At 43.5% G+C, this 27837-nt stretch overlaps 1 protein-coding gene across 3 annotated transcripts in view; it reads right to left on the bottom strand.

Annotated features, from left to right (window-relative positions):
• The window catches only part of pde11al (phosphodiesterase 11a, like), a 401215-nt gene that overhangs the window by 188406 nt on the left and 184972 nt on the right, over window positions 1-27837 (bottom strand). For all 3 annotated transcript variants that reach the window (XM_068058983.1, XM_068058992.1, XM_068059001.1), the window contains exons 5-6: window positions 23573-23637; window positions 21639-21759 (exon numbers count right to left, since the gene is read on the bottom strand). In XM_068058983.1, coding sequence (XP_067915084.1) covers window positions 21639-21759; window positions 23573-23637 — 186 coding nt within the window. The remainder of the gene's footprint in view (window positions 1-21638; window positions 21760-23572; window positions 23638-27837) is intronic.

The raw sequence follows: 27837 nt of genomic DNA, 5'->3' as shown, positions 1-27837 counted from the left end.
TTGGGATGTGGTACACTGAGCAGTGTGTGAGGTCAGCTATGCAATTAATAAGATATGGCAATTGAAGATGCATTTACTAGCCTTGACAACTCTTGTGAGGTCATTGAACTTCTTGCAGCACTGCAACCAGGACCTCAGGGCTAGATAACTGGTATTGACCATCACAGCTATCTGGTCCCACTGCCTTTTGAGTTTGTCTGGAGGGTCTCCTCGCCACTGTGGATAGATGACATCTTTCCTCCTTTGCACCTGCTCGATGAAGGTCTTCAGTGGAGCGTCAAAAAATCTAGGAGCCCATTGTCATACAGGCCCCCACCTGCCAAGAATGAGGTACAAAAATTTCGCCACATGAACTTTGATTTTTAAACTGTTACTGGAGTAAAGAAAGAACTTGCTTTAAAAAAAACACCAGATCCTTGACTGGAAATATATTTGCATATTTACAGACAGTGCTTAAAAGGGACAAAAGACCATGTCCTGACACATTCAATCCACAATGGACTTTTGATTACCAGATGTTGAGGGTGGAGGAGCTCGCATTCCAGGTTGACTGCTAAGACGGCCGAATACAAAAAACAGATGTGGTTAGACCAGTTTAGTCACATGACCAACTGGCTGTTGGAGGTTCTTTTTTGAACTTGCCACAGAGAATTTGAACTCAGAAAGCTGTTTGCTCCCGGACTGGAAATGACCTCTCTCCTGTCTGCTCTCATCTCGTTCTCACCAGCTTCGGAATCCATTGAAGACATATGAACCCCGGGAGAGAAAAGTCTCCTACAGTGAACAAAGGTTTAAGAACAATACTGGGCCCCAGTGAAAAGCAAGATCTACCTACAAGCAAGGACTACAGTGAGCTCGAAGCACAGTAAAAAAAAACCCTCTTCAGAGATTGCCTCAAACCTCTCCAACTTCTCTTTTCTGTCTCTGTTTGCATGTGCGTATCGCGTATGCATACTAGCGTGGGACACGGCCTGTATCCATAGGTGTTAACCAAATTAGAATTTAAGTTTAAGTTTTAATAAATTTCACTTTTCTTCTTTAAACCTAAGAAAGCCTGTTTGTGCTGGTTTCTTGGCCTTATAATTGGAAAGCGATGAACAAGGATTCATCAAGGGGGAGCTAAAAAACATGGTGTGTTTAAAATTAAACCCTGTTACAGTAAGACCAGGTGAAGGCTGAAAGGGAACCCAAACACCTTTCTCACCTGGTCGTAACAGAAATTTGGGTGCTAATGTCCGGGATTTTACCCACAGGCAAACGAGAGAAATTGGAAGTGGGAAGCCAAATTGTTTCCAATCAAAAAAAAAGAGCAAGATTAATACAGGCTTTCTTGTGGTTGTGTGTGATTGAATACTAACACATCAGCAACTGAAGCGAGTAGCTCTCCAAGCCAGGGTGAAGTAACTTGGGATAAGTGAAAAGCACTGTCTATGGAGGAGCTGAGAAAAATGGCTGAGCAGTGTGGGATCACTGTACATGGCAAGGCTAGGAAGTCTGAACTCCTAAGGCTAATGGCCAACCATGTTTTCCTTGAATCTGAAGAAGTAGAAGCAGTGTTAGAAACAGACCCAGTCAGGGTACTGCTCACAAAGATACAATCGGAACAAAGGAAACTTGAATTAGAGGAAAAAGAGAGAGAGAGGCAGGAGAGGGAGAAAGAGAGAGCCTTCCAGAAGGAACGTGAAGAAACAGAAAGACAGGTGAAAGAAAGAGAGAGGCGAGAGAGAGAAAGAATATTCAAGAAAGAATCCGAAGACAGAGAGCTGAAGTGGCTTGAGTTAACTAGGGGGCGACAGCGTACCCCAGTGAAAGCATGGCCAATATGAAGGAGCACAATTCAGGGATGGGTGCAAGATTGCTAAAACTCACTCAATTAATCCCAAAATTCAATGAGGAAGATGTGAAAACGTTTTTTTGTGTCTTTTGAGAAACTGGCAATGCAGCTAAAAGGGCCAGCTGAGACCTGGTCTCTTTTAATACAAAGCAAGCTAACTGGAAAAGCCCATGAGGTTTATTCCCTGTTGCCAGATGATAGTTCATCAAATTGTGAACTGACTAAAAATGCTCTCCTCGAATTAGTACGTAAAGCCTACTGTCAAAAGCTTAGAACCCTGAAAAAGCAAGCTAATCAAACTTACCTGGAGTTTGAAAGAAGTAGGCAGCTAGCTTTTGACTAGTGGCTGAGCTCTTAAAATACAGCTCAGCTATGAGACTCTCAGAGAAGTAATTCTGTTAGAGGAATTTAAACACTCTCTCCCATTCTCAAGAAAAACCCATGTAGAGGAGCAGCGAGTTCAGGGAGTCTGTCAAGCGGCTGTTCTGGCCGATGAGTTCGCTTTAATTTATAAGGCGGTTTCCCAGGGAAAACCTTTCCTAATCACCCTCACAAACCTGAAAAGGACAAAGGGTGGAAAGGTGATCTCCGCCCAGGCAGTCCTGGAGAGAAAGGAAAGCAGGAGACACAGGGAACCCTCCTCCAGCCAAAAAGGAAGGTACAGTGAGCAAGAGTGAGACCGGGAGACCTGTGTGCTTCCATTGTAATAAGGCAGGGCATTTAAAAGCTGACTGCTGTAAACTAAAGGGAAAACCTGTTGGGTTAATCAGGGCACACCTGCTCAGTGAAGAAGCGACCCTGATGGAAAGCACAGAATAAGCTGTGGCTTTAACTGCAGTAAGAGTGCAACCTTACTATGGCCAATGCAGGAAAAGTTACTTGGATTCCTGAAAGTTATCAGGGTTTTGTGTTTGAAGAGAAAGTAACACAATACCCTTCGAGTGGGCCAAGCAAGTTCATAGTGATTCTCAGTGACACAGGGGTCACTAGATCCCTTTTCTGGAAAAAGGCCTGGCCTTTCCCCCAGAGAGTGCAGTGAACAACAAAAGGGTGGTGAATGGTATTGGAGGGCAGTGTATGCCTCTGCCTGTAGACCGGGTGCGCCTGGAGTGCGACCTAGTTTCGAGACGGGTGACGGTAGGGATTGTCCCTAGTTTGCCTTTGGACGAGTTTGACCTGCTCCTAGGTAATGATCTTGTGGGCGTGCAAGTGGCAGCACCCCCAGTAGTGAAAGAAAGACCGCAGGAGGTCAGAGAGACAGGGCAGTGGCAGGACACAGTTCGCTGCAGTTTCCTGAATGTGTAGTGGATCAGGCCGTGATCAAACCAGCTCCACCAGAGAAGGCTGCATTGGCACTGCAGGCAGATGACAATGAGGTCTGCCTTTCCGAAACTTCCTTTGGAAAGTTAGGAGATCCAGGGATTTTCCCTAGTTGAGGCTCAGCGAGCCGACTCAGTATTGCAAGAGTTAGCACAGGCTGCCCAGTCTGAAAGTGAAGCAGAGGGAGTCCCTGATTGTTACTATTTAAAGAATGAGGTATTGATGAGGAAATGGAGTTCTCCTCACAGACCTGAGAGCAAGGAGTGAGCAATAGTTCACCAGTTAGTGGTGACACAAAGACACTGGGGAGAAATATTAAGAAGGGCCCACGAGACTACAGTGGCTGTACATGCCAGTATATGAAAGACTTCTTTTTCTTTTCTTTTCTTCTTTTCTTTTGGGCCTCCTTATCTCGAGAGACAATGGATACGCGCCTGGAGGTGGTCAGTGGTTTGTGAAGCAGCGCCTGGAGTGGCTATAAAGGCCAATTCTGGAGTGACAGGCTCTTCCACAGGTGCTGCAGAGAAATTTGTTTGTTGGGGCTGTTGCACAGTTGGCTCTCCCCTTGCGCCTCTGTCTTTTTTCCTGCCAACTACTAAGTCTCTTCGACTCGCCACAATTTAGCCCTGTCTTTATGGCTGCCCGCCAGCTCTGGCGAATGCTGGCAACTGACTCCCACGACTTGTGATCAATGTCACACGATTTCATGTCGCGTTTGCAGACGTCTTTATAACGGAGACATGGACGGCCGGTGGGTCTGATACCAGTGGCGAGCTCGCTGTACAATGTGTCTTTGGGGATCCTGCCATCTTCCATGCGGCTCACATGGCCAAGCCATCTCAAGCGCCGCTGACTCAGTAGTGTGTATAAGCTGGGGATGTTGGCCGCTTCAAGGACTTCTGTGTTGGAGATATAGTCCTGCCACCTGATGCCAAGTATTCTCCGAAGGCAGCGAAGATGGAATGAATTGAGACGTCGCTCTTGGCTGGCATACGTTGTCCAGGCCTCGCTGCCGTAGAGCAAGGTACTGAGGACACAGGCCTGATACACTCGGACTTTTGTGTTCCGTGTCAGTGCGCCATTTTCCCACACTCTCTTGGCCAGTCTGAACATAGCAGTGGAAGCCTTACCCATGCGCTTGTTGATTTCTGCATCTAGAGACAGGTTACTGGTGATAGTTGAGCCTAGGTAGGTGAACTCTTGAACCACTTCCAGAGTGTGGTCGCCAATATTGATGGATGGAGCATTTCTGACATCCTGCCCCATGATGTTCGTTTTCTTGAGGCTGATGGTTAGGCCAAAGACTAAAGCCCGCATAAGACAGCAGCTTGACTGGCCAAAACTCCACAAAGATGTGCAGTACTGCAGGAGTTGCCACATGTGCCAGGTTGAGTGGAAACCCCAACCTACAGTGAAAACTGCATCCCTAAGTCCTGTACCGGTGTCAGGAGGACCCTCCAACCAAGGGCTGATGAACTGTAAGGGACACCCGCCGAGAACAAAAGGGGACAAGCAGGCACATGGCTGGCAAACGTTTCTAAAGAGAAGGGGAAAAAGTGACCAAGAGGGCAGGTTAAAGGAAGTCGGGGAGGAATCCCGGATGAAAACCCCTACTGTCCAGTCAGCTGACCCTGATAATGTGAAAAGTTAGACCCCATGTCCTCCTATGTCAATGCAGACTCTAGAAGCACCCCACCATAGTTGCTAACAGCATTTACAGAACCTCAGAGACAAAGAGAGACCTCTAGGGGGCACAGAAACCATGAGGGTGTTGCCTCACTCGTCGAAGTGCCACAGGAGAGTGCAGTCAAATCTGCACACATACCTGCAGGCAGGAAATGTCCCAGAGAGCAAAGGGGAGATGAACAAAGAACCCTCACCTACAGTCAGAGAAAAAGGGAACCAGCCATCCCCTGAATTCAAAAGCCTTTGCATGACTCAGCAAGGCACTGACAGTTCAGGATAGACCCACCCATTACTAATGCTCCTGAAAAAAAAATTAAGCAGGAACCAAGACCCTTGGCAGTCATGGCAATGGGCAAACTGAAGAAAAGCTTCCCCAAAGAACCACATGTTTCCTGGATGCCAAAAAAGGGGAAATTAAAGAAGCACTGGCACCCAGAAAAGACAATTTTAATAAGCTTTAAAATTTATGAATGAATGGAAATGAATGAGAGAAAAGCCTGGTTTTTCTTTCTGTATCTTATATTTCCCTCAAACCTTTTAATGAAATGCACTGTTTTTTCAAATCGCATTTCATTCCCCTCGGTGTGGAGGTGCCATGCAGGCCCTCACCTGCCAAGAATGAGGCACATTAATTTCGCCACATGAACTTTGATTTTTAAACTGTTACTGGAGTAAAGGAAGAACTTGCTTTAAAAAAAACACCAGACCCTTGACTGGAAATTCATTTGCATATTTACAGACAGTGCTTAAAAGGGACAAAATACCATGCCATGACACATTCAATCCACAATGGACTTTTGATTAACATTACTCGTTGAGGGCGGAGGAGCTCGCATTCCAATTTGACTGCTAAAATGGCCGAATACAAAAACAGAGGTGGTCAGACCAGTTTAGTCACATGACTAAATGGCTGTTGGAGGTTTTTGTTTGAACTTGCCACAGAGAATTTGAACTCAGAAAGCTGTTTGCTCCCGGACTGGAAATGACCTCTCTCCTGTCTGCTCTCATCTTGTTCTCACCAGCTTCAGAATCCATTGAAGACAATATGAACCCCAGGAGAGAAAAGTCTCCTACAGTGAACAAGGTTTAAGAGGAATACTGGGCCCCAATAAAAAGCAAGATCTACCTACAAGCAAGGACTACAGCCAGCTCAACGCACAGTAACAAAACCCCTCTTCAGAGATTGTCTCAAACCTCTCCACTATTTTTCTTCTGCTCTTTTCTGTCTCTATTTGCATGTGCGTATCGCATATGCATGCTAGCATGGGACGTGGCGTGTATCTGTAGGTGTTAACTGAATTAGAGTTTAAGTTTAAATTTTAATAAATTTCACTTTTCTTCTTTAAACCTAAGAAAGCCTGTTTGTGCTCATTTCTTTGCCCTATAATTGGAAAGTGGTGAACAAGGATTCACCAAGGGAGAGCTCAAAACACAGTGTGTTTAAAAACAAAACCCTGTTACAGTAAGACCAGGTGAAGGCTGAAAGGAACCCCGAGGCACCTTTCTCACCTGGTTGTAACACTGTTCTCTGCTGTGTTGTGCCATTCTTGAGTCTTTCCTAGATAAAACTCACTTTTACAAAGACTTACAGCATCTGCTGCAAACAAATGCATCTCCTCTTTAAGAGGTGCAGTCGGGCTTTAATTGGTATAGGCTTGCTTGAACTTGTACTAGCCTCTTATTACTTTTTCAACCACTGCTCAGGCATGCAGCAACTCAACGGCACATTTAACGTTGCCTGCAAGCTACAATCATTTAAATGGTTCGGCAGCATGAAGTTTGCTTGCTGCCTGCATCAGAAGCAATGTGTGAGGGTTAATTGCACATCATGATCCCCATGCCCGTTTTCGGATCTTATTGAATTTCTTGGCCTTAGGTTTCGAAGGACATTGAACAGTGATATGTAGGGTTCAGCTTTCTTAAGCCACTCATCTGTCAGTCATTTTGACCGCTATCTTACACCAGTTTGCAAGCCTTATATAGCAGCATTTGGTCTTGTATCTTGGTCTATCTTTACAATTAAGTTATTGATCGGAAAGAAGAACAACAGGGAAGTACATCCTAGTGCAAATTCCTAATCAGAATTTTCCTTTAATGTTTAGGATTTGTATTAGAAATATAAAGGGGGGAGCTGGAAGACATGCTTTGATACGAAGGATTATTAGGATTTGGAACGCTTTACAGACAGCTACTGAAACAAGGCAAATTATGGCATTTAAGAGAGAATTGGATAAACATGGGAAGCAAAATATTGAAAGGATATGGACAAAGAACAAGGAAATGGGATTCAAGTGGACAGTCAGATTTGCAGTTGGCAGTGACAAAGGGTCAAGATGAGCTCATTTTGTGCCAATGAAAGGTTCAGTATTTATTTGAGAAATAACAATTAACCGAGGTGGACCGAATGGCATAGAAGTAAATTAATGGCACATTTTTCAAATGGTCTGTACACCTGAAAACATTCATCGAAATAGATCTGTATATTACATTGGTTAAAAGCTGAAGGCTAAATTAATGATCTAATGACAAATTAATTTAATTAACTTCAAATTAAAGTATTAGACCCAATGTAAAGGTTAAAGCCATTCATCCAAGGAACAGAACTAATCACAATTTAATGCATATCATCAAGGTCATTTTTGCTTTAATACCTCTGAACATTGTTATTAATTTATGAAGCCAATCAGATTTACTGACAAAAAGGCTCAGATTTCGCACTGATCAGAACAGCATTATAACAGTTAATCTGACAGCAAATTCTGGAATCCACACGAGTAGTTATATGCAGAAATTCAGAAGTTGCTGTCAGAGTTACCCTGCTCCTCCACAGGATCAGCTATTGCAGTCTCTGCCAATAGACTTGGCACTGAAATGACTGTAGCAGCTTGCATTTGGGGTACTTGCCCACTAGTTCCACACTAAAAACAGCTGAAAAATTAGGGTTCCTGCATTCAGGATTAAGTGAGATTTTAATGTTAAGTGTTAATTACTGATCAACAATTTTTGAATCTGAAAAATTAATTTTACAAGCGTGGAGCCTCATTCACTCACAACTTAATGTCAGAGATTTTTTAAATGATTTTTATTGTGTTTTCCATCTGTCTCTTTTTTCTCTCCCCTTAATCCCATCTCTATCCCAATCTTTGTTTTGCCTTCCCCACATGTTTCAAATCTAATTTATATTTTCTGCTTTAAACTTCCTGGTTTGGATTCTGCGTGTCTCAGTGAGGCTTCTTTGATCTGATTGGTTGAAGACCCTCGCTGTTTCTTGCTCTGCCCACAGATGCCAATTTTCTCTGTAGAGGGTGCTGCACTGAAACGGACTGCAGATTAGTGGGAAATTTATGAGGACAAGCCCAAGAACATTCTGTGGGCAACTGTCAGTGAGGTGAATGGCAAGTGCTGCTCCTTTGCCACTAAGAGGAAAATCCAGGCCATTGTGCTCAGCAGCCCTTTATGCAGCCGCATAAACTTCAAACACTCATGAACTCACCCATCATGTCACTATACATATCCGAAGCATAGTGTAGTTACAGGTAGTTGTGGAAACTCTTACTCAATATTTCAACGAGTGTTGGGAAAAACATCATGATGGACTGAGTAAAATTAAATTCTACAAACTAGCTTCGAAACAGGGTAGAGTTGATGTTTGAGATGATGGGAAAACACAAAGCAGTATACATAGGAATCTGGGAAAAATCACTCTTGTTGTTTAGGTACATAGGAAACAGAGGAGGCCATTTAGCCCCTCAAACCTGTACCACCCATCATTCAATGAGATCATAGATAATCTGTGGCCTCAGTCCATATTCCCACTTTTGCCCCATATCCCTAAACACTTCTGTCAACAAAAATCTATCAATTTAGTTTTAAACTTAATGATTGATCTAGCATCAACTGCCAATTGCAGAAGAGGTCCAACTTCTACCATCTGTTGCGTGAAGAAGTGTTTCCAAATTTCACTCTTCAAAGATCCGGCTCTAATTTTTGGACTATGCCCTCTAGTCCTAAACTTCCCAACCAGCAGAAATAATTTCTCTCTATCTATGCTATCTGTTTCCTTAATATCTTGGAAACTTTGATCAAATCACCACTCAGCCTTCTAAATTCCAGCAAATACAACCCCAGTTTCTGTAATCTTTCCTTGTAGCTTAACCCTTGAAGTGTAGGTAAATCTACTCTGCATGCCTCATAGGTCAATATATCCTTCCTAAGATATGGTGCCCAGAGCTGTTCACAGTACTCCAGGTCTGAGCGAACCAGGGCTTTATTTTTCTGTAGCATGACTTCTACCCCTTTTTATTCTAGTCCTCTTGATATGAAGGCCACCATTCCAATAGCCTTTTTGATTATTTTCTGGACCTGTTCATGTAATTTTAACGATTATTTAGCCAGACCCCCAAATCTCGTTAGACCTCCTTTGTTTCAAGCTTTTCACCATTCAGCAAGTACTCTGTTCTATCTGTTTTACTCCAAAGCTGTCGGGTGAATGGTAAGTAGGCATTTACATATTTTAATGCGGGTCCCATCGCTAAGTGGCGGGGCGACCACAACGAGGCCTTGCTGCCACTGTCGATAACGGTATGGGGCCTGCCGCCATCGGGGTCAATGATGGGCCTCCGCCATACCGATCTTCATTACCCCTTTGCCACCGTTCTCGATGGTGGAGGGGCTTTAAAATCCAGCCCAGTATCTCTCAGTAATTTTATGCTTCCATCTGCACTGCTTACAATGCTGCCTATCTTTGTGCCATTGGCAAACTTGGATATGTAGACTTCTATCCCATCATCTAAGTCATGGATAAATACGGTGAATAGTTGAGGCCCCAAAACAGATCCTTGCGGGACATCACTAGTAAAATCCTGCCAATTAAAGTACCTGCCCATTATCCCTACTCTCTGTCTCCTGTCGCTCAGCCAATTTTCTAACCAAGTCAATAATTTGCCTTCAATTCCATGAGCTTCAACTTTAGCTAACAGCCTCTTATGAAGGACTTTATCAAATGCCTTCTGGAAGTCCATATAAATAACATTCATAGACATTCCCCTGCCCACTACTTTAGCCACCTCTTCAAAAAAAACTCAATCAGGTTTATCAGGCCTGACATACTCTTTATAAATCCATGTTGGCTCTCTCTGATAGGCTGAAAAGTTTCAAGGTGTTCAGCCACTCTATCCTTAATTATCAACTCTAGTAATTTCTCAACAACTGATGTTAGGCCTACTGGTTAATAATTCCTTAGTTTCCCTCTCACCTTTCTTAAATAGCAGAGTGACATACACAATTTTTCAATCCAAAGGAATGGTTCCCGAATCGAGAGAACTGTGAAAGCAGATAGTTAGGGCATCTGCAATGTTCTCACCAACTTCCTTTAAAATATTGAGATGGAAACCATCTGGTCCTGGGGAGTTGTCACTCTTCATGTAATTATTTTCTTAATTACTGTTATTTTGCTTGTGTTAATTTTGGTGAGTTTCTGTCCCTGATTCAATATATGTTTCCTTGGGATGTCCAGTCATAGAGTCATTTATGGCACTGAGGAGGGCATTTGACCCATCAAATCCATACTGGTTCCCCACGGAGCTGTTCAGTCAGTCCCAATCACCCACTCAATCATCATAGTACTGCAAGTCTATTTCCTTTAACTGGCCATCCAATTTCCTTTTGAAGTCTTTTATTGTCTCCACTTCCACCACACTTTTGGCAATGAGTTCTAAGTCATTACCACCCACTTCATAAAAATGTTCTTCCTCACTTTCCCCCTGCATCTCTTGCCCAAAATCTTCAATCTGTGTCTCTTAGTCCATGTACCATTAGTTAATGGGAACAGTTTTTCCTTATCTAACTTATCTGAACCTGTTATAATTTTGTACATTTCTATTAAATCTCCCCTCAATCTCCTTTGTTCTAAGGAGAACAACCACAGTTTTTCCAACTGAAATCCTGTATCCCTAGTGATCATTCTGGTGAATCTCCTCTGCACCCTCTCAAGGACCATCACATCCTTCCCTTTTTTTAATTCTTTCACAGAAACTGGGCATCGCTGGCTTGGCCAGCATGTATTGCTCATACATAATTGCCCTTGAGAAGGTGGTGATGAGCTGCCTTCTTGAACCGCTGCAGTCTATGTGGTGTAGTTACACCCACAATGCTCTTAGGAAAGAAGTTCCAGGATTTTGACCCAGCGACAGTGAAAGAATGGCAATATAGTTTCAAGTCAGGATGGTGTGTGGCTTGGAGGGGAACTTGCAGGCGGTGGTGTTCCCATGCATTTGCTTCCCTTGTCCTTCCTGGTGGTAGAGGTTGTGGGTTTGGAAGGTGCTGTCGAAAGGGTTTTGGTGAGTTGTTGCAGTGCATCTTCTAGATGGTACACACTGTTGCCACTGTGCATCAGTGATGGAGGAGTAAATGTTGAATGTGGTGGAGGGGGTGCCAATCAAACGGGCTGCTTTGTCGTGGATGGTGTCGAGCTGCTTGAGTGTTGTTGGAGCGGCACTCATCCAGGCAAGTTCAGAGTATTCCATCACACTCCTGACATGTGCCTTGTAGATGGTGGACAGGCATTGGGAAGTCAGGAGATGAGTTACTCACCACAGAATTCCCAGTCTCTAACCTGCTCTTGTAGCCACAATACTTATATGGCTGGTCCAGTTCAGTTTCTGATCAATGGTAACTCCAGGATGTTGATAGTGGGGGATTCAATGATGGTACTGCCATTGAATGTCAAGGGAAAATGGTTGGATTCTCTCGTGTTGGAGATGGTCATTGGTTGGCACTTGTGTGGCATGATTGTAACTTGCCACTTATCAGCTCAAGCCTGAATGTTGTCCAGGACTTGCTGAATCTGGATACGGACTGCTTCAGTATCTGAGGAGTCGTGAATGGTGAACATTGTGCAATCATGAGTGAACATCCCCACTTCTGGCCTTATGATGATTTAATTGATGACGCAGCTGGAGGTAGTTGGGCCTAGGATACTACCCTGAGGAACTCCTGCAGTGATGTCCTGGGACTGAGATGATTGACCTCCAACAACCACAATTATCTTCCTTTGAGCTCGGTATGACTCCAACCAGTGGAGAGCTTTCCCTTTGACTCCAGTTTGCTAGGGCTCCTTGATGCCACACTCGGACAAATGCTTCCTTGATGTCAAGGGCAGTAACTCTCACCTCACTCTGCAGTTCAGCTCTTTGGTCCATGTTTGGACCAAGGCTGTAATGAGGTCAGGAGCTGAGTAACCCTGGTGGAACCCAAACTGAGCATCAGTGAGAAGGGTTTTGTTAAGTAAATGCTGCTTAATAGCACTGTTGATGACCCCTTCCATCACTTTGATGATGATCGAGAATAGACTGAAAGGGCGGTAATTGGCTAGTTGGATTTGTCCTGCTTTTTGTGTACAGGACATACCTGGGCAATATTCCATATTGTCAGGTAGATGCCAGTGTTGTAGCTGTACTGGAACAGCTTGGCTAGGGGTGCAGCCAGTTCTGCAGCGCGTCTTCAGTACAATTTCTGGAATGTTGTCAGGGCCCATAGCCTTTGCAGTATCCAGATTGTGCTAGGGTGTTGCATATGGACAGGCTCCTGGTTCTAACTGGGGTTCAGTTGCTGGAAAAAGACTCCATGTTAGATCAGATGTCTACTGCCTTAAAGAAATTCCGGGGGAAACAGTCATTTCCTGCAGTCCTGGTAGAACAAACAGGGAATTTGTCAGTGACATAAAGAATGGAGGATTCAATATTTACTGGATTTTGAAATGGTCCAGCTACTGGATGCAGGCATAAGTACAATGGAAGAGTTAAAGACAGGGGGAATGAGGATGAAAGCACTATTAGCAGGTCTGATAATTACAGTGGAAGACAGAATTAGAACAGCAATCATAGGCGACTGAATCCCAGGAATGCCCAAGGGATAGTTAATAGGTGCTTCAGGTGTGACTCAAAGTATTTTTATGCAATGAACTGCCCAATATGGAGAGGCAGAGTTGCAAAATAACACGACACAGAGAATTCTGAGGAAAATACTGATGAATCTGAATTGTACTAGTCACAAGGAATTTTAGTCCTGTGATGAATGTGTTAGTTGCAGATTCATTCAACTGTGCTGTATTAGATAGTGCTTGCGCATCAACAGTATGTGGAACTGACTGGTTACAATGTTATCTGGATTCAATCAGTGGTGAGGAACAATGCAAGGTTAAGGAGCATAAAAATACTACCAGCTTTAGCTTTGGTGATGAAAACACATTGAAATGACTGAAGAGAGTAGTAATTTCATGTAAAATAGCTGGAGTAAGCCACTTTATCAGTACCGATGTCGTCTCCAGTGAGATACAGCTTTGGTGATGAAAACACATTGAAATGACTGAAGAGAGTAGTAATTTCATGTAAAATAGCTGGAGTAAGCCACTTTATCAGTACCGATGTCGTCTCCAGTGAGATACCTTTACTGTTGAGTAAACCTTCAATGCAAAAGGCACAAATGAAACTTGATATGGAGTATGAGAAGGCAATTGTTTTTGGAAAGTCAATGAATTTTCAATTGACCCAGTCAGGGCATTATTACATCCCCTTAACAAAACCTGATGCTTCTAGTCAGAGTATTAGAGAACTAGGTGATGAGAATCAGAGAGATAAAAGGCAGATTATTTTAAAGTAACACAGACAATTTGCCCACCCTTCTTTTCAGAGATTAAAAACACTGCTAAAGGATGCAGGTGTGACTGATGACGGATGAAGAGTATATGAGGATAACAGAAGAGATTAGTGAAAAGTGTGAAATCTGTAAGAAGTATCATAGGAATCTATCACATCTTATTGTAAGCTTTCTATTGGCACATGAATTTAACAAGGTTTACTCAAAATCAACAAGGTTGATTTAAAAGACAAGAATATTTTCATTCAATGTCTGGATTTTTACGCCACCCCGACGAGCCAGATGGTAGCGGGGGTTGGTTTAAATTGGAGTGGGAGGCACCTGGAGAACATCCTAACCTGCTCCCACCTCCGCCGCCACTTTACGCAGGGCAGAGGCAGCAAAAAGTGGCCCTCCTGCCCCAAGCCAATCAAGGCCCTTAAGTGGCCATTTAACAGCCACTTAAGGGCCTTCGCCCACCTCTATGCAGATTTTACGCATGGCAAGCGTGCATCCTGGAGCCAGGAGAAGCCGCCTAACGATACCTGGCGGTTTCCGCTTGGTTAGGCGGGACGTCCTATCTCAAGCGGGCAGAAGTCCTGCTTCACACCAATTGAAGCCCGGGGACCCACAAAATATGGGTCGGATCCCCAGGCAAGGCATTCACCTCCGACTTTTCAGTCAGTGGCCGGCTCCCATCTGCCTAGGGTAAAATTCAAGCCTACATTTTATAGACCTAGCAACTAGTTTTAGTCTTTCTACAATAATAAATAGCAAGAACAAAAGGGTGATTATAGATAAAATCATGGAGCATGGGACTGGACATGGGGCACCAGTTAAGTTTCTGACTGATAATGGAGGGGAATTTGCCAATGACAAGTTCAGAGACATGTGAAAACATGAACATTATGGTTATGTATACTGCAGCTGAAAGTCCTTTCAGCAATGGGCTCTGTGAAAGGAATCATGCAGTGATTGATGAAATGCTGCATAGAATCTTAGCTGACCAACCAAACTGCAAGTTTATAACCACCCTGGCATGGGTGATTCTTCCAAAGAATTTGCTTCAGATGGTTGGAGGGTTTGGTCCCTATCAATTGGTCTATGGGTGGAATCCCAAATTGCCTTCTGCACTGTGTGACAGCCCTCTTGTTCAAGAAGGTACTACAATTAGTTCCATTTATTCTACACATTTGATTGCTTTACATGCAGGGAGATGGGCTTTCGTCAAGGCTGAAGTCTCTGAGAAAATTTGGAGAGCTCTGAGGCATCGTATAAGGTCATCTGAGGCAGAATCTAGTTCAGGAGAACTGGTGTATTATAAAAGAGAAGGCCATAGGGAATAGAAGGGCCCTGGTAAGGTAATGGGTCGTGATGGTAAGAGGGTAGTTATCAAGCATGGAAATCAAACTGTTGAGGTTCATTCCTCATGACTAATCAGGATTGATTACAAAGGGCTGGATTTTACCTTAGGCGGACGGGAATTCGCCACCGACTTCCACCCACTTGAGGGAGGAGGTCCTGCCTCATTGAGCTGCCGGCCAATCAGCGGGCCAGCAGCTCTTAGTCCCAGCAGCACCACCGGGAACGATGGCCACTGCTGGAACTGCAGCCCAGTTGACGCAATGGAGCCTGGAGACTAGGTAAGTTGGGCTTGCCTTACGAGGGAGATCGGTCCTTCCCTGGTGAGGTTGGAGTGGTCGCTTGGGGGAGGGAGGGGCATCTTGGTTCACGGGGGTGAGTTGGAAAGAGGGGGCGGCCCTCAATCGGGCACCCTGTGCCCAACTGCCATGGCCCACCAACCACACCCCCCCCCCCCACCCCCAGCACGCCCACTTGCCACAGGTAAAATACCGTGGAGGCGGGTGAGGGCCCTTAAGTGACCGTTAAGTGGCCACTTAGGGGCCTTGATTGGCCTCGGGCAGGCGGGCCGTTCCACTCCCCACCCGACCGCCGTAAAGTTGATCGGAGGCAGGAACGGGGTGGATAGGCCTCCCGCTCAATATTACATTGCCCCCACGTCACCATTCGACCCACTGGGGCGGCGTAAAATTCAGCCCAAAATCTCAGAATCTGAGCAGCTAATAGAGGGAAACGAGGCACCTTGTATTTCAAATGCTCATGTGTTTTGTGATGTAGGTTCTGAGTAACAGAATACGGTAGATCAAGGGTTGGATAGTAATGTGACCGATCATGATGCTTAGGAGAGCTATCACATCCAAAGACCAATTGACCTGAGTTGGTACTCAGGTGACATATATTCCAGAGGGGTCTAATAAATGTAGGGATGCAACAATTGTGGGACGTGCAGGAAAATCTACTGGCAAATTTAAATGTTGGTTGAATGTCCAAGATGATGGCCAAGAAGCAATGTCCATCGACTGGCAGAATGGGTTGAAAGGGTGGAGAGTAAGAAAGCACAATGCAAATTCTAATAGTGGTTCTGGAAGTGACTCTTGGGTAAGGAACCAATCACCTACTGGAGAAAGAGCCTCCAATAGTGTGTGTGGGGGATCTTATAGCGGTCGTCCCGAAAGACATCAAAGTGCTAATATAGGCCGTAGTTTGAATAGATTCCATAATGAAATGAAGATTATAGAGCAGTCTCAGAATAGAACTGGCAGCAGAAGTCCTCATGACTTTAAAGTTTTAGTGGTTGCCAATAAACGTGAGGATAAACTAATAAGAGAAGCAAAACATAAGGAATTAGAGAGTTGGAGAGAGTTTGGAGTTTATTCTGAGGGACCAGATAGGGGACAGCCAGCCTTGTCACATAGATGGATTTGTACAGAAAAAGTCCTTCCTGATGTGACTTATAAAGCTAAAGCAAGGCCAGTTGCAAGAGGTTTTGAAGAGTGACTGGGTGATACTGATGTTAGAGTGGACTCTCCCACAGCTGGAAAAGTAATCTTGAAAATCATTTTGGCTCTTTTGGCCACATATTCATGGGAGTGCAGATCTATTGACATAAAAGCAGCATTTCTGCAAGGTGATACTTTTCTGAGAGAAGTGTATCTGAAACCAGCTAAAGAGGCAGCAGATGCAGAAGGAAAACTATGGAAACTGAACAAATGCGTCTATGGCCTTAATGATGCTTCCAGGGTGTGGTATTTCTCAGTGAGATCTGTTTTGTCGAAAATTGGTTGTGTTCAACTAAAAGCAGATCCAGCAATGTTTTATTGGTATTATAAAGGGAAACTTTCAGGCATCTTCATGATGCATGTTGATGATTTCTTATTGGGTGGTACGAGGGATTTTGAGAAATATATTGATTTTTGATTTGATTTAGAGATACAGCACTGAAACAGGCCCTTCGGTCCTCCAAGTCTGTGCCGACCATTATATACTAATGTTGGTTGAATGTCGACCCATTTATACTAATCCTACACTAATCCCATATTCCTACCACATCCTCACCTGTCCCTATATTTCCCTACCACCTACCTATACTAGGGGCAATTTATAATGGCCAATTTATCTATCAACCTGCAAGTCTTTTGGCTCCCAATCTTAAATGTTGTCCTAACCTTATTAAGGTTCATTTAAGGTTCATTCCTCATGACTAATCGGGATTGATTACAAAGGGCTGGATTTTACCTTAGGCGGACAGGAATTTGCCACCGACTTCCACCCACTTGAGGGAGGAGGTCCTGCCTCAGTGAGCTGCCGGCCAATCAGCGGGCCAGCAGCTCTTAGTCCCAGCAGCACCACCGGGAGCGATGGCCACTGCTGGAACTGCAGCCCAGTTGACGCAATGGAGCCTGGAGACCAGGTAAGTTGGGCTTGCCTCCTGAGGGAGATCGGTCCTTCCCTGGTGAGGTTGGAGTGGTCGTTTGGGGGAGGGAGGGGCATCTTGGTTCCCGGGGGTGAGTTGGAAAGAGGGGGCGGCCCTCAATCGCTGTTGGACGATCACCCAGTCTAGGTAAGTTGTTTACCATTTATTTGCGTTCATTACAATACGCAAATGAAGGCCCTGCCGCCATTCGGCATGGGGGCCGCACCGAGGCCGCGCCCCTGCCGGTAAAATGCGGTGGAGCCTTCTCGGTGTCGGGGGGTTGTGGCAGTCCGCTCCCATAAGTATTTTACATGCCCCTCCCACCAGGAGCCCCGACGTCAGGGGGCTAGTAAAATTCAGCCCATTAAATATACATTGCCTCTCCCTATTCCTTCTGTCAAAATACATCACCTCACACTTTTCAGTATTAAGTTCCGTCTGCCACCTCTCTGCCCATTCTGCTTGCCTATCTATGTCCTGTTGCAGGCATTTTGTCTCATCCTCACTGTTTGCCACATCTCCAAGTTTGCTGTCATCATCAAATTTTAAGATTCCACTCTGTATTCCAAGATCCAAGTCATTTATGTGTAGCAAAAAAAACAGTGGTCCCAGCACTGACTCTTGGGGAACACCACTGTCTACCATCCTCCAATCTGAAACTTGCTGTTTTCTGTTCTTCAGACAAATTTTTTTACCCAACTAGACACTTAACCTCCTATTCCATGAGCCTCAATTTTGTTAACCAGCTTTTTATGTTGTACCTTATCAAACGCTTTCCTAAAATCCATATAAACAACATCCACCACATTGCCTTGATCAACATTCTCTGATTCTTCATCAAAAAATTCAATTAGATTAGTCAATCATGATCTGCCTTTTCCAAATCCGTGCTGGCTATCCTTAATTAACTTGAACCTCTCCAAGAGTCTGTTGATTTTTTTTCCCTGATTATTTTTTCTAAAACCTTACCCACCACTGATGTTAAACTAACTGGTCTGTAGTTTCTTGGACTGTCCTTACACCCTTTCTTGAATAAGGGTGTCACATTTGCCACTTTCCAATCATCTGGCATTTCTCCCGTATCCAAGAATGATTGGAAGGTTATGGCAAGCTCTTCCATCTGGTATGCTGACCTCTTCCTCTACTGCAAATACTTTTGATTGACCAGAATCACAGATAGATCTTGGGCCTCTGTTTTGCAATTCATGCTTTCGAACCTTGAAAGCCAAAAATTCAAGAAACCCAAGTTCGGTCCTAAGCATAAGAACTGTTACCAAAAGAAATATCAACTTTGCACTATGTCAGTTTTATTACTCAACAATTCCCAATTATATGAACCACACCATTACGGGTATTACTAGCACCAGAAAGATGCTAAATTGACAATTTTTTTTAAAATTCCATAATGAAGACAAACCCTAATCAGAAGTATGTTATGATTTTCCTTCCCAAATATTATGCTAACAGCTCTTAGCAAATCTAGAAAACATGCACTATAACCTGAAGCCGTCCTCTAATTGACTGCAATAAGGCCTAGTAGTGAAGACACCCCTTACAACCAATGGTGCACTCCATTTGTGGTGCAATATAATCGTTGGACACTGCCCGTTTAATTAACATAATTTACAGTAACGAGTCTATAATTCTGCAGCCGCATTATTACCCTGAATGGCTTGCTTTGTGGTGATTGTTTCATTTTCTCTTGAGACGCACAAACAAATCACATTGTCCAATGATATACAGATTAATTAGAGGCAGTAATCTTGCACAGTGTAACACAACACTCCTTAAATAGCCTGCTAATCTGTAGTGTTGAACGAAAGGAAGAGGATTTAAAAAAGAGACATTGCATGGTGATTGAAGGCAAGAGAATTAGTCAAGATTTTCTTTTGTATTATCATGACGGTTCACATGAACAGAAACTCTGATTAACATGATGCCCTTCTAACAAATAATTTTCACCAGAATTAGTTATACTCATTCCATCTAGTGGTGCTGACAGGCAAAATTTAATTAGGGATGAAACATAGCACTCTGTGCACGAGTGATGCCTAAATGGTTTGCTTTTAGATCTGCTGCACTCACACCTAATAGAACTTGGAACCTAATTCATGCTACGGCTTCATTTTTATTTTTATTTTTTTTTTATTTAGAGATACAGCACTGAAACAGGCGCTTTGGCCCACCGAGTCTGTGCCGACCAACAACCACCCATTTATACTCACCCTACAGTAATCCCATATTCCCTATCACCTCCCTACACTAGGGGCAATTTACAACGGCATTATTATGACTACAACAGTGCACCCTCTGGAGGAGTATTGAATCACTGGCAGCAACTTCTGAATTTCCGCATTATTCTACACATGTGTAAACTCACAAAGTTGCTGTCAGTTTCAGTGGACTAATGAAGGCCAGTTGCCAGTTTCACCCTCATTACCACTGCAAAATCCAGACCATGGTTTTCCATTTCTTTTAGCTGTTATGTGTTTTAATATGGAGGACAAGAATACCACATTTGCTGGCCATATTGTTTCTACAACACATTAATTGTCCTTTACTATAATTTACAACATATTAATGTTTGTTCTGTGGCCTTTTGATCAGAATTGATCATCTTCTATGAAATGTTTTTGGAAATTCAGTAATATTGCATAGTGTTTAAATTAATTCTTGAATTAATAGATTTTGTACTCATCAAGTTGAAAGATGTTAGTGCTCGCAAATGGAACACACAATCATCTTACGTACCATGTTAGAAATAAGCAATGTTATGCCAAATGTATCCCAGTTACAGTGCTTCGTTGTTGTTGTTGTTGCCATAGTCTGAAAGGACTATAGGCATCTCTCCCCATTAGAGAGACAGTTGGTGATATATAGCTTGAGGATTGAACCCGCGCTGTTGACATCTTTCTGCATCATACACTAGTCGTCTAAGCTAACCGACCCCTCTCAGTGCTTAGTCTAGTTCTTTCTATTCTCCCTTAATAATAATGCTGAACCATCACCTCAGAAGGGTGCTCCATACTCCATCACACTGATTTTTTTCATTTACCACAGCTATAATTATGATTTCTCAGAAAAGATTCTCAGTTTTTGCCAAATTATCAGCTTGTATCAGTGACTTGCACCCACCAGAAACATGTCAAATTGGTTCAGTTGGAAACAGTCTTGCCTCACGGTCACAAGTTTTTTTTAATCCTTTCATGGGATGTGGGCATCGCTGGCAAGGCCAGCATTTATTGCCCATCCCTAATTCCCCTTGAGAAGGTGGTGATTAACTGCCTTCTTGAACCGCTGCGGTCCATCTGGTGTAGGTAGACCCACAGTGCTGTTAGAAAGCAAGTTCCAGGATTTTGACCCAGCGACAGTGAAGGAAGAGGGATATAGGATGGCGTGTGGCTTGGAGGGGATCTTGCAGGTGGTGGCGTTCCCATGCGTCTGTTGCCCCTGTCCTTCGAGGTGGTAGAGGTTGGAGGTTTGGAAGGTGCCGTCGAAGGAGGCTTGGCAAGTTGCTGCAGTGCATCTTCTAGATGCTGCAACTGTGCACGGGTGCTGGAGGGATTGAATGTTTAAGGTGATGAATGGGATGCTGATCAAACCGGCTGCTTTGTCCTGGATGGTACCGAGCTTCTTCACTGTTGTTGGAGCTGCAGACATTCAGGCAAGTGGAGAATATTTCATCACACTCCTGACTTGTGCCTTGTACATGGTAGATGGCTTTGGGGAGTCAGGAGGTGAATTACTAGCCACAGAATTCCCAGCCTCTGCTCTGCTCTTGTAGCCACAGTCTCTCTCTTGCTGGTCCAGTTAAGTTTCTGATCAATGGTAACCCCCAGGATGTTGATGGTGGGGGATTCAGCAATAATAATGCCATTCAATGTCAAGGGGAGATGGTTAGATTCTCTCCTGTTGTCAGTTTGAAATCCATATCAGCTTACAAAATGAGACCCAGTGCAGTACTGAGGCAGTGTTGCAATGTCAAAGATAGAAACCTTCACATGAAACAATGAAACAAGACCCTATCTATCTGTTCAGGAGGCACTATTCAAAGAGCAGGAATTTCCTTGAATTGCCATTATTCCTCCCTCAACTAACATTAGTGATTACTGAAAACATATTCACTGACCACTTTTCACTTAGCGAGAATTTCTTCTTTTGTTTTAATGTGAGGCAGGGATGGCGGGGCTGGGGAGGGTGGTTGGCGGGATAATTGTACTGAAATTTGATTTTAGAAAAAGTGAGCTCTGAACGGAAGGAGTTAAGAGAATAAGGACTTAACAAGATTGAAAGCAAGGAAAATTAAAGTGCAAGCTATATCTGTGAGTGTACAATTATTTAGCATGTTTGAACAAATGTATGTTTTAACCTGCTTCTTAACGTCCTTACCTCAGTATCAAAGCGAGGATCCTGATAGGCGTCACTGATATTCACTGGCAGGCCTGTTGATGCAACCAGTTCTGCAATGCTGTTGTTTATCAACCAATCAGAGCAGGATAATTTCTCCATGCTGGCTTTGACAAGGATTAAATCAATATCGAAATTAGAATTTCACCACAATTAAAAAGTCTCTCACTGGCAATCCTTACAGGTCTTGAAGTCATCTATAATTTTAAAGCCTGCAAATCCTAATTAGACAATAAAGCTTTCAGTGTCCTAGAAAATCTGTAATTGACAGAATATACTATAATTGGTGATCAATGTAAAATACACTACTTCAGTTTGGTGAACTAACTTGGCAGCACACACCTTGAGATTCATTCAAACTTCAAAAAGGAAAATTTAGTCCTTAAAATTTTGATTGAGTTCGTAACCATGGTTAGTTATTTGAACACAGATGTTAAGGAAGATTTTCCACTTCTATCTTCCTAGTACATGCCAGGAGCACATATCTGGAAACGGTGAACCCCCAGGCTATGACTTTTCAGCAACTAAATATGGCACCAAAGCAGAAAATCTTCCCATTTCAACTTTCATACCTTAACATAAACATTAAAATGATGCTAATAAAAACAAATAAAAATATAACAGCTGGAAATCTAAAACAAGAACAAAATTCTTTGGAAATACAGAGCAGGTCAATCAGCATCTGTGGAGTAAAAGAACAGAACAAGGTTTGGAAGAAGGCCCTGCCTGAAATATCAACCTGCCTTTACTCTCCACAAATGTTGACCGATATGCTGTGTGTCTGACCAAAAGAAAATGATAAAACATAGCAAATTTAGTTGAAACCTTCATGCATCCTTTATTTTTTCCTTACTTGAAGAACTTTGGCTGCTCATTCTATCCATATTTATCCTGAATTTAAGAAATTTCCATTATTTTGAAGTAGGATTTACTTATTGCCATTATTGAGTAGGAAAGGTTACATCACACCAGATAAAAGGACATAAGCTAGAAGTTTTGTCACTTGATCTGTAACCTACTTATGTGGTTGCAAATACCATACTATCGTGGAGTCCTGATTATGTTCTGTCTTGATGGTCTATTTTTAAAAAAAGTTACAAGCAGTCTAAAATCTAATGTATGGAGTCACTACAAGACATTCTGATGCATTTGAGATTCAAATGTTATTTTTTCTTAAGACTGCATAAATTTCTGCCGCAGTTAATTTGAACATTTGATCTGAAAATCATGTCCAATGTCACTACAAATGACAGCTTTTTAATTTGGTTCTGTTCTATAGTGCGATTTAGGGCCACATGCACCCTGAATAGTATTTGTAACTCAATGATAAAGTTGTTGGCTCTGAATTTCTGCAGGGTTCTATTGGCCTCTTGTCTTAATCTCAGATGGAAGTCAGCGGAACTCCTGTAGCACTTCTGTCCATTTTCAGTGCTTTACTGTCTTCGCTATGGAGGTTCCATCCATCTTCTGCCAAAGTTAGAGAGACTCGGCGTTGTTCTTTCGAATCATGTTTACAATTTTGTTATAAATAGTGCTTAGAGGAAATCCTCCCCCTCCTCTGAGTTTGATACAAAGTGGGAAAATGCCTGGTTATTTTCCAATTAATTTAGTAATTTTTGAATTCCTTTAGCAATTACAAAATAACATTGACCAAATTTTGCATGATTATAAACTGACTGATAAGTGTGATGCACTGGCATGCACCTATAAGATTATGCATTTTTTGTGTTGATGAGAGTATTTTTTTCAGTGCCTGTGCCAAAATTAGATTGTATTGCCTTTGTAATACATCCTATCCTAATTTAAATTTCTGTAAAATTACTAAATTTGCCTTATCCTAGCAAGTTTTTCACAGTTGTGTAAGGAAACTTTAATAAAAATCCAATTTTTAAGTGCCAAATCCATTATGTTCTCACCTGATTTCACTGTCTATACAACACAGTGGAGACATCAGTTCGAAGGTCTTTGAAAACTTCACCACCTGTTCAACAAAGAAAGTGGACACTGTAATCCTCCCACCGTGACATTTCAGCTTGGAGCTTGACAGAGCTTACTGAAGCAGCACTTGGAAAACAGCTCTTCCCAAAAGGACAAAGGACGACTCTGAACCACACCAACCTTATGGTCAGCCACATGTTTTGACATCACCTTTCATTCTATGTCAAATTCCTACAGCTAAATGCAAGCAGTATGGGTGTTTTGAATTTGATTGAAGAAGGTTCATCTTGTTTTCAGGTTATTGGAGTCATTTTTGAAAAAATTAAAATCTGTCTCTTTTTACCTTTGGTCTGCTTAAGTTCCTGTGCTCAGGAGTCAGGAAGGCAGGTACCAGCTCCCAGACCTCTGCCGATGCTCCTTTAAAACCAAACACTTGTGGCACAAAGATAAAGCACAAGGGAAAAGGGAAATTCAGATAGTGAGTCACTTGGGCTACTTTTGTATTTCTCCTAATGGTTGACCCAAAAGTAGCACGGGCAGACAAAGCAGATCCCTTGCCTGTGCACTTGGTCTGGAGATGATGTATGACAGCATGAATCTTTGTACTGGAATGTGCCAAATCCACACTGCTTGTGTTTAGCTGGGAATGGAGAACTGCCTGTGGGGGTGTGAGCGGAGGGAAAGAGAGGAAAAATGAACTTGCAAGACGCAAGTAATTTATGATACATTGAAAATGCAAACAAATATTTTACAATGATGGAATATTAGGAATAAACTTATTCAAATCTTTGCACAATATTTCAGATCCAAAATATATGCAAGCATCTTACAAGTATGGGGTAAATTGTAGATGAAATAAATAATAGCCCAGGACTGTAATCAGAAAAAAAAAGAAACTGAATGTTTTAAATTAAAACATTAGCAGCCTCACAGCTCCAGCGACCCAGGTTCGATTCTGGGTACTGCCTGTGCGGAGTTTTCAAGTTCTCCCTGTGACCAGGGTTTTCGCCAGGTGCTCCGGCTTCCTCCCACAGCCAAAGACTTGCAGGTTGATAGGTAAATTGGCCATTGTAAATTACCCCTAGTATAGGTAGGGGAATTGAGGGAAGGTGGGGATGTGAGAGGGTAATGGGATTAATGTAGGATTAGTATAAATGGGTGGTTGACGGTCGGCACAGACTCGGTGGGCCGAAGGGCCTGTTTCAGTGCTGTATCTCTAAAATTAAAAAAAATGTAAAAAACAAACTAAAATAAAAAAACCCATGTCCCCAATATATTTCATTTCTGTTACTGTTTCTGAGGCAACTTAGAAATGTTTCAGTGCTGTGGCATTCATGCAAAGCTTTACCAGCTGACAGTAGCACACTATAGGGGGAACACTGAAGGAGGAGGCCCTGTGTTTAGCAGAGGGAGGAAGAATTGCTGGACAGTCACATACCATTCTCCCTTCAGCAACACCGCATGCAATCATGGTAATGACAATTTGGGCAAAAATCGCCCAATCAGTTATACAACCTTCATGAAACAAAAGTACACTTTCACTAAAGATAGGCACCCTTCAACAAATTTTGACAAGATCAACTGGTTTGCCAAATAAAATATTGACTTTGTGAGATGCAGTTGCTTTAAAGGTAGATTTAGAAATGAGATAGCACTGTGTTCCTCTGGAGATGTTAGGAGTGTTGCCAGAAAAATTTTAAAAGGATAACATTTTATTTTTCACACCAAAAGAAAAATTCTCCTGACAACACTAAGCTTCAAAGCCCCTCACGAGTGCATGGCGACTGCATTACCCATGCTATAGTGGATGTGCTGCAGCAGGTCACCTAGAGAGCAGCTCCGACGTCCGTGACCTTTACCATTCAGAAGGACTAAAGCTGTAAGATTATAGGAAGATCAGCACCTCCAATTTCACTTACAAATCACATACTATCTTTTATTAATGCTGGGTGAAAGGCCTGAGAAACCATTACAGATTTTGTTCTCATCCCGACGGCGGGTTTCGTGGTTGTGGGGGGGCTGCTGGAGAATCAGGACAGAATCGCCTGTCCTGGAACCCGATGCCAGAATTCCAGGTTCCGATTCTCCAGGGGTGTGATAGGTCGATGACAATCTTCCCACCCAGAAGCCAAATAAGGGCCTCTTCCCACTGCTGCTGGGATCTTACCAGCGGTAGGAGGGGGGCCTCCGCCGAGTGGGGAGGACGCCTTGGAAAATGAGGCGCCCTCCCTGCGGGCTTGGGGGACCCTCCTTCATGGGCAGTTTGTGGCCAATGGAGGATGCCCACCGGGATCAACTTTACTCCCGGGACCACCCTTCCCCGAACCAAATGCCCAACCCCCAAACTTCCTCGCCAAAGCCTTCCGGATTGGCCCCGGTGACCCCGCCTCACCTACCTCTTCTCCGGGGCTCCAATGCTGGGCCTGGGTTCGAGGCCTCTGCAGTACCGGCAGTGGTCACTGCTCCTGGTGGCACTGTGGATACTGTTGGAGGCAGGAACCCCATCCTGATAAAGTTTTTCAAGGGACAGGGATCACTACTCCTTAAACTCTGACCCCAAAAGACTGGAGGATCGCTCTGGGGATCTGAAAAAATGCAGAGGCAGGGTTCCCCCTGACTTTTCAGCCCAGCACCGGGAACCCCACCTCCTAAACAAATCCAGCCCACCCTACCTACCGCATTATAGGAATATGGTCACTGGAAAGACTATCGAGGGAAACCCTCCACCACTACCTTAGGGAAATTGGGAATGGGCAATATATGGAGCCTTGCCAGTGTTGCTCACATCCCAGGCACAAATCATAAAACAGTCGCAGATCCAATTCCCGGCTGTGCCATTCGAAACTGGCTGTCCCCCATTCTCATTCTTTATATGTAAGCCTAGACAGTGAATGTTGCCATCTCATCCGATCATGGAATCCCTATCACTCGCACTAGAATCCTCCCAAGATAAATCATGCTTCTTTATTGTTCATTATCAGTAAAAAAAATATATTAAATACCTCAACCCTGAACCTCAGTGGCAAGCTCAAAAAATGCCAAAGAGCCATCGCAATCTCCCATGTTGCAGCTCATTTAAATAGCCGGGGCATCCTGCTCCCCCCAGTCACATGGAGGGAGACAGCTGTCTGTCCCTGGCAATGGCATCAGCTGCCTGCGTGCAGGCACTGGCGCCATTTTTAAAGGGCAGGCAGCACTGCTGGCAGATTAAAATTTTGAAAGCTACACCCCCCCAAAAGTTCTCAAATAAATTTCTAATGCCTCTTTCCCACCCCTCAATAACAATTACATTAACTATTTGCCCTTCCCCCCGAAAAACACTTACTTTTTAAATCTGATCTTCCGGCACCCCCCAGACTGCACAAAGTTTTAAGTTCACTCCTTCCCACCATCCCCTACCCCCATTAAGTTTATTTGACTCCGCCCCCCTCCGCCCCCGCACTGTGAATCCTACCTCCTCCCCCCCTCCCCGCCAGTGTCACACTGCTTTCCCCGTGATGGGGAATTGAAGGCACGGAAGTGATGGCCACCGTACTGAAGATCGCAACGGGCCTGGAAAATGGAAGTTAGTTTATTTAAATGTATTCATTTTATTGATTTAAATATTGAAATTCAGATCCTGTTGCCCAGTGGCAGCGGGGCCATCATGGAGCCTCACCACTGCTGAGAGGATTGGGCCAGGCCCTCCCGTCGTCTGCGTCCGCCTCCGTGGCGGGCTGCTGCTGGACCCATATTCTGACCTCCCCCCCACCGATTCCCCCGCTACGCAGCCTGACGTCTTGGGCTTGGTAAAATCCAGACCATTATAATTCCTAAGAGAAGCTGGTTGAACCCGCAGGAAAACAATTGGAATGGTTGAAAACACATAGAATTTCAGGCCCCTCATCTATAACATGTACTTCACCGTTAACTTTATTTCTATGTAGGCACAGAAGATATTGATGGTCAATCCTACTTTTAACCCAACTGTATATAATATCAAATATACCTCTGCAATAGAGGAGTGTCTTAGTTTAGCGAGAGGCAAACATACATATATATATATATGTAAAACTATGATCTGCGGATTTAACATGAATGCCTGATCTCACCATCAGAGAATAACACATGATGTAGCAAATAAATAATATCCCAGCAGAGCTATGTCTGATTCTTGAGTCAGGTGAACATTTTCTATTCACTAGAAGTTTTGGAACTATCAGATGTATATTTAAGGGGAAGGAATTTCAATCATTTGTGCACA

This window comes from Heterodontus francisci, chromosome 2 (genome assembly GCF_036365525.1).
Source record: "Heterodontus francisci isolate sHetFra1 chromosome 2, sHetFra1.hap1, whole genome shotgun sequence".
Taxonomy (NCBI): Eukaryota; Metazoa; Chordata; class Chondrichthyes; order Heterodontiformes; family Heterodontidae; genus Heterodontus; species Heterodontus francisci.
This window is presented reverse-complemented; position numbering and strand designations above follow the sequence as displayed.